The sequence below is a fragment of the Salmo trutta genome, chromosome 34, assembly GCF_901001165.1.
Source record: "Salmo trutta chromosome 34, fSalTru1.1, whole genome shotgun sequence".
In the NCBI taxonomy this organism is placed as follows: domain Eukaryota; kingdom Metazoa; phylum Chordata; class Actinopteri; order Salmoniformes; family Salmonidae; genus Salmo; species Salmo trutta.
In genome coordinates this window covers 12876449-12887257 of record NC_042990.1, presented here as the reverse complement: position 1 = coordinate 12887257, position 10809 = coordinate 12876449, and the positions used below count along the sequence as shown (strand labels likewise).

The 10809-nt window shown below is 42.9% G+C and overlaps 1 protein-coding gene across 1 annotated transcript; it reads left to right on the top strand.

Moving 5' to 3' along the window:
• The first annotated feature begins 557 nt into the window (after positions 1 to 557).
• On the top strand, positions 558 to 10809 carry LOC115173617 (T-complex protein 1 subunit gamma). Its single transcript, XM_029731886.1, has 13 exons — positions 558 to 662; positions 1575 to 1636; positions 2952 to 3002; positions 3107 to 3169; positions 3272 to 3368; positions 4559 to 4676; positions 5677 to 5863; positions 5949 to 6231; positions 6342 to 6423; positions 6659 to 6839; positions 7094 to 7339; positions 7511 to 7642; positions 9943 to 10809. The coding sequence occupies exons 1-13, from the start codon at positions 635 to 637 to the stop codon at positions 10033 to 10035; spliced, it is 1623 nt and encodes a 540-aa protein (XP_029587746.1). The 5' UTR covers positions 558 to 634; the 3' UTR covers positions 10036 to 10809.

The following is a 10809-nucleotide window of genomic DNA, read 5'->3' as shown; positions in this document are numbered from 1 at the left end:
CTGTAACTCAGTAAAATCAATGAAATTGTTGCATGTTACGTTAATATTTTTTGTTCAGTATAAAAAACTAAAAACAAGGAAATCAGCTCAAAGTGATTTTAAGTCAAAATGGCCTGCTTCTGAATCTAGTTGATCCCTGCATTAGTAGGGCGGCGCACAATTGTCCCAGGGTCGTCCGGTTTAGGCCCTTCATTGTAAATAAGAATTTGTTCTTAACTGACTTGCCTAGTTAAATAAAGGTCAAATAAATACAAAATAGTGGTTTGGTATTGTCATATCTTTAAAAAAAATTCAATTCAACAACAAGAAGGGAAACATCCTGTAATACAGGTATCGTTGAATTTCAGGAAAGGTCTAGCCAATATTGGATTACTGTATATGGAGTTGCTTGGTTTTGTACAGGGCAATGAATATATGATACAGGGTGTGTCTCGCAATGATGCCCTGTACTATCTCGCCTCCCCTTGAATCCTCTTGCGTTTACCCCGGTTCCCCAACTGGTGGAAGTCACAGTACATCATGTTTTGCTCGAAGGTTATTGGTTAACACTGGGAGTAATCCGCCCCGCATCTGGATCTTCTTCCTCTTGTGCTTCCCAGAAGGTTCCAGACGTTGTCCCACACACACTGTCACAATGATGGGCCAACAGGTTCTCGTGCTGAGTAAGTAAATAGAAAAACCATAATCGACGACAAATTTAACATCTTAACTTTGATATCTGTGGAAATGTGACGCATTTTGATGTTTTTGTCGTTTGTAATATCCTGACAAGCGTCCAGTACAGGCTACACAGGTAGCCAGCAACAAAGCATGTGCTTCTGCTTCCTTGACGACAACTGACAGTGCTCGCTAGCTAGCGTTAGCAAGGTATTTAGCTAGTAGGCTAACTAGCTCTTTGTATGACTTTCTTGGCCATAACGTCAGATAACGTTACAATAAACCTCTCTGGCTGGCTACAGTGCGTTTTACACAACCGCTAACGTTAAGTGCTCAACTAAAATGTCCATTCTCAAGAATACATTTTACAATGACGTTTCACATTGACAATTTATTGCTAGCTAATTTTAGCTAGTTTGGTTGCTGTTGACCAATTGGGGCTATAAACATGGGAGTCCTGCCCATCTGTTCGGCAACATTAGTGAAACTCAGTTCGACTCAAATCACTGCAGTTTGAACCTGGCATGTCAACATTAGACAGCTCCTGCATGTCAGTAACTAGCATGTCAGATGATTTAAGCCAAATTTGGTGCTGTATTTGTGTGTAGTTTAGTAACTATGTATCTGTTAGCAGCAAGGCATAGTATTAGTGTAAAATGTCAGCCTTCCAAAATACGAGACACCCATAATCCAAGCACGATACGCCTAGCTAGCTATTGTATGATGTAGGTAGCTAGCGAGCTACAGATGTGGGATCTCAATTTGTACATGGAAATCAAAAGGTGTAGAACAAACGTAGACTGGTTGGATCCCAGAGGTAACTAGACTAATTGCTGTAATGATGTTTTGGTCTGCTGTCTTTTAGCAGCATTATGTTACACAATATAGTATTAACTTCATTCTCATGTTCCCTACAGGCCAGAATATGAAGAGGGAGTCTGGACGGAAGGTTCAGACGGGAAATATCAGTGCAGCCAAGGTGAGGTCCCATTAGTTGGTGTCTTCCACTGTACTTGGTTGAATTATCATGGATTCTAGCTATGTTATTTCATCATAATTGTATGTTTAATTGCTGACTATGGGGCCCAGTACTAGGGCTGGGATGATACCAGTATCGTGATAATTGCTAGCATCGTGGAAAGAACAAAACATGAAGCGGTCTGAACTTCTTTAGGAAAACAGCCCTAATGTTGGAAACAAACATGTTGTCATCTAGAGTCACATTTATTTCCCAAGCTATAGCATGCAATATTTGACATACTGCAGGTGTTTAAGGACCAAAGAAGTTGGTCTGCTTTTTCATTTTTGCCATGGAAAAAATATTGCGATACTGGTATCGTCACATCCCTACCCAGTACATTGCTACTGTAGCTCAATTTATGAGGAATTGTTATTTTATTTATTTCACCTTTATTTAACCAGGTAGGCTAGTTGAGAACAAGTTCTCATTTGCAACTGCGACCTGGCCAAGATTAAGCATAGCAATTCGACACATACAACACAGAGTTATACATGGAATAAACAAAACATAGTCAATAATACAGTAGAACAAAAGAAAACAAAAAGTCTATATACAGTGAGTGCAAATGAGGTAAGTTAAGGCAATAAATAGGCCATGGTGGCGAAGTAATTACAATATAGCAATTAAACACTGGAATGGTAGATGTGCAGAAGATGAATGTGCAAGTAGAGATACTGGGGTGCAAAGGAGCAAGGTAAATAAATACAGTATGGGGATGAGGTAGGTAGATGGGCTGTTTACAGATGGCCTATCTATTTACAGGTGCAGTGATCTGTGAGCTGCTCTGACAGCTGGTGCTTAAAGCTAGTGAGGGAGATATGACTCTCCAGCTTCAGAGATTTTTTTTCAGTTCGTTCCAGTCATTGGCAGCAGAGAACTGGAAGGAAAGACGACCAAAGGAGGAATTGGCTTTGGGGGTGACCAGTGAGATATACCTGCTGGAGCGAGTGCTACGAGTGTGTGCTGCTATGGTGACCAGTGAGATTTACCTGCTGGAGCGCGTGCTACGAGTGTGTGCTGCTATGGTGACCAGTGAGCTGAGATAAGGCGGGGCTTTACCTAGCAGAGACTTGTAGATAACCTGTAGCCAGTGGGTTTGGTGACGAGTATGAAGCGAGGGCCAACCAACGAGAGCGTACAGGTCGCAATGGTGGGTAGTGTATGGGGCTTTGGTGACAAAACGGATGGCACTGTGATAGACTGTAGGATAGCCATGATGCATTGCCTGTTGACACTGTATACATAAACCTTTTTTCGTATGTGTGTGTTGTAGACGATCGCAGACGTCATCAGAACATGCCTGGGACCGAGGGCCATGATGAAAGTGAGCTATAGGTTTCTTTTTATCCTCAGGTTTTGTCAGTTTTGCTTGAAACATACTTTATGGTAGCACTTGAATTGGGAAACCATAACATGCTTTGTGTGTAGATGCTAATGGACCCCATGGGTGGGATCGTGATGACCAACGATGGTAACGCTATCCTGAGAGAGGTGAGAAGAGCACACTTGCTGTGATTCCCAATACGTCTACTTCCATGCAGAAAATATCAATGTGCAAAGCCCACCTCCTTCCCTCTGTATATGTTTCCACAGATCCAGGTCCAGCACCCGGCTGCTAAGTCCATGATTGAGATCAGCCGCACTCAGGACGAGGAGGTGGGAGACGGCACCACCTCTGTCATCATCCTGGGTGAGTCACCACATGCCCAATACTGTGAATACTCTGCACCATCAGGTCTATTCTCGTAGTAGTAATCCAATCCAGCCTATTCTTCATGTATTACTCCTGTGTCTCAACCAGGCAAAGAATTTAGTGGTTTTAGGGGCATGGCCATTTGGCTTTTTTACCTTAATTTAACTAGGCAAGTCTGTTAAGAAAAAATATTATTTACAATGACGGTCTATACCGGCCAAACCTGGACGACGCTGGGCCAATTGCAGACCTGCCAACATGCACGCGGTTTGCGTACCAACAGCGCAATTCTCTGTACACGTACGAGATCGGAGTTAAAAGTATGCAGAAATGAATAGGGCCTGATTTTTTTTTTTTTTTTTTTTAATATATATATATATATATATAACATTTTAATAATGTACATTTAATTCTGCGTCCCCTTAGTTGTATTTTCCACGCAACCTGATAGACCGTTCCTGCTAAATGCATGTTGGAACATTTGCAGGGATAGCTTGCTGCCGTGTGCGCATTGCTGCGCTTATAATGCGAAGAAATAATAGGTTATCAACATTTTAATCTAGAAGTTCTGATCTCTTGCATCAGCCTCATTGCTTTTACAATTTTGTTTTGATGTACAGTAGTAGTGTTCATTTGGGTTCTATCATCCCACAACTGTCCCAGAGCGTCTGTTTGGAATGTTTCTTTCTTGTACAGAACGACAAGCTGACCCATAGAATAGGTCAACTTATGTAATATGTGAGATAGTAGGTTGACATAGGTTAGTGTTTTTGCTGTTTGTTACTCATCTTGTTGGCTGACAAAGTAAACATGGACAGTTCTAACGTCTTCAATGTGTGCCTCGGGATTCGATAAGGTTGCGCACGCTGTTGCATCCCCAATGTTTCTGACATCACTAGTAGTCTACTTCGGCGCTGCAATGCCTGTGAAAAGGACCTGATCACTTGACGGGCATTGACTAATAAGAATTTAAATATCTGAGAGAGCCATGTGAGTGGAGAGGTGCTTCGGAGCAGGGCGGTTGTCAGCTGGGAGAAGGGAATTAGTATTATTATATTCAGCTCAAGGGCACAATGGCCACTTTGGCCGCAAGGCGTGGATTTTTTTTAGGGGGCGTTTCGGCCACAGAAGGGGGCATCGACAGCCATGGCTGGGGAGACATCCATACATTTTGTGCATCTCTCTAGCGGGTGAGATGCTGTCCGTGTCTGAGCAGTTCCTGGAGCAGCAGATGCACCCGACGGTTGTCATCAGCGCCTACAGACAAGCCCTGGATGATATGCTCAACCTGCTCAAAGATATCAGGTACTGTTCCTGCCTCTACCACACACACACACACACACAACCTTTTAATTGTTAAGGACTGAATCCTAACTTGACATCTGTAAAACTTCACTTTTTATGCAAATCTGTGATTGACATTAATCCTTGATTTTATATGAAGTCTAGAGCTTTGGCCCAAATACTTTTTCTGGTCACTGCATGTTTCATGTCAAACAGTGATCCACTTTCAAAATGCAAGTTATGTTTTAGACCTGCATTTTAAGGTGAAAGTCATTTGTGTTATCAGCCAATGTCCTGTCACTTCTCTGGAGTCCAGAGCAAGCAGGTTATAGCCGACCTGTATGTTGCAGGATCGGATGGAAAGCATGGTCTGTCTGCAGCCTTTTTCTTCCTCACAAATATTGTAACATATTCTGGTAAATGTATTACATCTTCATCCCATAAGTATTGAAGGCAGTGCGACGTTACAGCTATGGTGTCTTTAGCCAGTAGCCACTCAAACTTGGCCTAGGCCTGTCTTAAATATGAAAATGATCAACGAATCCAGGAAGCCTATTCTGGCAAAGATGCGTCTGTAGCACATTGCGAAACATTTTTATATATAAACATACTATGTTTTTGCCAGGTAAAACTGGAGAAAATGAAACCAGTGCTTTCTGGTCATTCATCTGGATACGCATGCCCGCCTTTGTTGCCAAATGCTTGATGACTGGTCAAGAGTCAAGAAACTTTTTGGTTCTGAGGCACAGATGAGATGTTTTTGAGACAGGCCTACAGTATTGTACCAAATGATTATGTTAGTAACCAGATCGAATAGGCAAATGTATAAATATACAATACAATTGGTATATGTAGCCTATTAAAATGTAGGGAAAATATGTATTTTTCCCATTCAGTTTCAACCCCCACTAAAACCTTCTCGCGACCCCCAGTTTGAGAACCACTGTTTTAGGTGGCAACTGCTTTCACGCTCATAACATTTGTATAACAACACTCTCCTCCATCCCTCCCCTCCTCCCAGCACCCCAGTGGATGTGAGTGACAGGGAGATGATGCTAAAGATCATCAACTCTGCCATCAACACCAAGGCTCTGAGCCGCTGGTCTGACATGGCCTGCAGCATCGCCCTGGACGCCGTCAAAACTGTGGAGATGGAGGAGAACGGACGCAAGGAGATCGACATCAAGAAGTACGCCAAAGTAGAAAAGGTAAGGGTCAAAGTGTGTCTTTTTAATGTCTGTTTTCCTGTGCAGTCCAAGTTCTACTTCATCCTCTGTGTTAATGTTTGTCCAGGTGCCTGGTGGGATCATCGAGGACTCGTGCGTGCTGAGAGGTGTGATGGTAAACAAGGACGTGACCCACCCGCGCATGCGAAGAATGATCAAGGATCCCCGTATTGTCCTGTTGGACTGCTCCCTGGAGTACAAGAAGGGAGAGAGCCAGACTGATATTGAGATCACTCGTGAGGAGGACTTTGCCCGCATCCTGCAGATGGAGGAGGAGTACATCCAGCAGATCTGTGAAGACATCATCCGCCTCAAGCCTGACCTCATCTTCACAGAGAAGGGCATCTCGGGTACCCCACGCTGCTTCAAAATGCATTGTTCTTGTTAAGGCATATGTCTGATGCAACTGACTTTTAAAAAAAAATATGTTTTACCTCGACTATATTTTGCCTCTCTTCAGACTTGGCTCAGCACTACCTGATGAAGGCTAACATCACGGCTATTCGCCGTGTAAGAAAGACCGACAACAACAGGATCGCCAGGTAAGCCAATTGAAAGCAAAAAAACATTTGGGGGACGTTACATCAATTATTGGAGACAATTGTCACAAACAAAAACATGTTTAAATGTTGACGTTTTTCTCTGTGTTATGTTACTATGTACATAGCTAGCGAATGACCGAGCACTTTCATTGAATATTGGTTTATTTCTGTTTCTTTAACGGGGTGTATGGTCTTCACAACTACTGCTCTAACCTATTTCCCTGTTACCCCTCAGGGCGTGTGGCGCACGCATTGCCAGCCGTACGGACGAGCTGCGCGAGGAGGACGTGGGCCTAGGGGCGGGCCTGTTTGAGGTCAAGAAGATTGGAGACGAGTACTTTGCCTTCGTCACAGAGTGCAAAGACCCTAAAGCCTGCACCATCCTGCTGAGAGGAGCCAGCAAGGAAATCCTGGCGGTGAGAAACTGAGAATAAAGCTCTCAAAATAATATGCGCTTTTTATTGTGCAACAATCACTAAGTGCTAAAAGAAAGGGATGATAATGTAAAGAATAATGTTAATGGGATGAGTCTCTGCTCCCCCACTCCCCTCCTAGAACCTGTCTCTTTTTTGTTTTAATTGTAAGTCACAGAAGTTATCAGCGCAAAGATGTCTAAATTAGGTTTTACTTGTGTTCTGAAATCTCTCTTTTCCCCATTTACCTCTCCCAGGAGGTGGAGCGTAACCTGCAGGATGCCATGCAGGTGACCCGCAATGTGCTGCTGGAGCCCAGCCTGCTGCCTGGCGGTGGCGCTGCCGAGATGGCTGTGTCCCAGCGGCTGATGGAGCTCTCCAAGGCCCTCACTGGCGTGGAGCAGTGGCCCTACCGTGCCCTGGCCCAGGCCCTGGAGGTCATCCCCCGCACCCTCATCCAGAACTGTGGCGCCTCCACCATCCGCGTGCTCACCTCCCTCAGGGTAAGAGAGAGACGGAGAGAGTCAAAGGTAGAACCTCATACCATCTCGGAGGAAGACCGATGGGAGAGTGTGTGTGTGTGTGTGTGCAAGCGTGAGAGAGGGTGTGAAAGGGAGATGGAGGTTTTACTGTACATTATAGTGGCCTTTTCACTGAGCTCCATCTCTTTCCAGGCCAAGCACACCCAGAAGGGCAGTGTGTCGTGGGGGGTGAACGGAGAGACTGGCACTCTGGCTGACATGACCGCCCTGGGCATCTGGGAGCCACTGGCCGTCAAGGCTCAGACCTACAAGACTGCAGTAGAGGTGAGACTTCCAACCACCTGCTCAATATAATGTTGAGGGCATTGATGCGCTACACAAGTGTTCATTAGTTACAGTGCCTTCAGAAAGTATTCACACCCCTTTACTTTTTCCACATTTTGTTACAGCCTAAATTTAAAATGGATTAAATTTAGATTTTGTCTCTGGCCTACACAAAATACCCTGTAATGTTAAAGTGGAATGTTTTTAGACATTTTTACAAATTAATGAAAAGCTGGAATGTCTTGAGTCAATAAGTATTCAACCCCTTTGTGATGGCAAGCCTAAATAAGTTCAGGAGTAAAACAGTTTCTTAACAAGCCCCATAATAAGTCGCATGGCAATACTAGCGTTTAACATGATTTTTGAATAACTACCTCATCTCTGTACCCCACACATACAATTATCTGTAAGGTCCCTCAACTGAGCAATGCATTTCAAACACAGATTCAACTACCAAGACGGGAGGTTTCCCAATGCCTCAAAGGGCACCTCAAATCAAATGTTGGTCGCGTACACATTTTGCAGGTGCAGTGAAATGCTTGTTTCTAGCTCCAACAGTGCAGTGAAATGCTTGTTTCTAGCTCCAACAGTGCAGTAATAACTAACAAAACAATACACGCCTATATAATTAAGAAATATCAGAACGAGCAATGTCGGTCCGAAATAAATATATATTTATATGATGGTGTGTGTATAGACATTATGAATAGAAAAGGTGTGTACAGCATTAGTTTTATAGGATGAGCTTTGACTAGAATACACCTATTGGTTGATTTTTTTTAAAGCAGACATTGAATATCCCTTTGAGCGTGGCGAAATTATTAATAACGCTTTGGATAGTGTATCAACACACCCAGTCACAACAAAGATACAGGCGTCCTTCCTAACTCAGTTGCCAGGGAGGAAGAAAACCGCTCAAGGATTTCAGAGGCCAATAGTGACTTTAAAACAGTTAGTGCTTAATGGCTGTAATAGAAGTGAAGATGTATCAACATGCAATAAAGCATTAAAAGTAAAACTGCAAAGAAATGAGCTTTAAGTCATAATTCAAAGTGTTATATTTGGGGCAAATCCAACACAACACATTACTGAGTACCAGTCATCTTTTCAAGCATGGTGGTGGCTGCATCATGTTATGGGTATACTTGTCATTGGCGAGGACTAAAGTTTCTTTTAATCCTAAAAAAAAACTGAATTTAGCTAAGCACAGGCAAAATCCTGGTTGTCTGCTTTCCAACAGACACTGGGAGACAAATTCACCTTTCAGCAAGACAATAACCAAAACACAAGGCCAAATATACACTGAGTGAACAAAACATTAAGAACACCTGCTCTTTCTGTGACATCGCTTTCACTTGGTCAGTCTATGATCCCTTATTGGTGTATCTTGTTAAATTCACTTAAATTTGTGTAGATGAAGGGGAGGACACCTGTTAAAGAGATTTTTAAGCCTTCAGAAAGATTGTATGTGTGCTGTTGCGGGTCAATGGGCAAGACAAAATATTTAAGTGCCTTTTCAACGGGGTATGGTAGTAGGTACGAGGCACACCGGTTTGTGTCAAACAGCAACACTGCTGGGTTTTTCACACTCAGCAGTTTCCCGTGTGTATCAAGAATGGTACACCACCCAAAGGACATCCAGCCAACTTGACTCAACTGGGAAGCATTGTAGTCAACATAGGCCCACATCCCTGTGGAATGCTTTCAACACCTTGTAGAGTCAATTCCCTGATTAATTGAGGCTGTTTTGAGGGCAAAAGGGGGGGGGGTGCAACTCAGGGTTAAGGTGTTCCTAATGTTTTTTTTACACTGGAGTTGCTTACCAAGACGACATTGAATGTTCCTGAGGGGCCTAGTAACAGTTTTGACTTCATTGGCTTAAAAATATATGGGAAGACTTAAATGGCTGTCTAGCAATGATCCACAACCAACTTGACAGAGCTTGAAGAATTTTCAAAAGAATGTGCAAATATTGTACAATGCAGGTGTGCAAAGCTCTTAGACTTACCCAGAAAGACTCAGCTGTAATCGCTGCCAAATGTGATTCTAACATGTATTGACTTAGGGGTTTGAATACTTATGTAAATTTGATTTCTCTATTTTATTTTCAATAAATGTGCTAAAATATCTAAACATGTTTTCACGTTGTCATTATGGGTTGAGATTTTTAATCCATTTTGAATTTAGGCTGTAACACAATGTGTAAGTCAAGGGGGTATGAATACTTTCTGAAGGCACTGTACATATTGTTTGGCTGTGCAGTTCTACTCCCTTGGACTCCTTATTCTTTCTCTCTCCAGACGGCCATCTTGTTGCTGCGCATCGACGACATCGTCTCTGGACACAAGAAGAAGGGAGATGAGCAGACAGGAGGAGGACAGGGTGCCGAGTAAAGGGGGAGAAGGATTGGGAACAGAGGAAGAGGGTAGTGGAGGAATAGGCAATCTGAGCTATTTCTTGTTGTTGCATTGTTGAAGGAACCTGCAAGTAAGCATTTTGTTGGACAGTGTATGCCATGTGTATTTTCTACATATGATTTAATAACTTAACAGCACTGTTTTATAAGCCTCTCACTCAGATATGACGTTTTGTTATTGTCACTCTAAGCAGACGGATAGGGTTGTTGCATGTATTACATACTGTATGAATGTACTGGATTTGGTACCAAGGCACTCAAGTTTAGTTTGGTTTGTTTGTGTGTGTTTGTGCAGTATTTATGGCAGTAAGATGTGACTGAATATGTTCTCCTGGGACCAAGGTTTACCTCGGTTAGTCTCACTAGGCATTTCTTTGTTTGGGAGAACTCCTTTTGTGACTTGAGTTGAAGAACGGTTGCCAGTGGGTGGTGACCAAATCATGTGACCAAGTCATTTGAATGAACTACTAAAGCACTGTGATCCTATAGAAAAATAGACCTTGCAAATTATTTATAGCCTGCAATGTCTACCTCCTGAAGGTCCTTTTTTTAAATGCTGCATTATATGGATTGGATCGTCTTGCATTTCAATGAGTGAGAATGCTTTTTTTTTTTCTGTAAGAAATAGTTGGAGTTACGGTGTCTCTGGTTCTGAATCCTGTTACTCCACCAGACCATTTCCCTCCATTACCCTTTGCCTGGGGCTGTTACCTGTGATAGAATCAACCTCAATAAAAGTGAATACAAATGA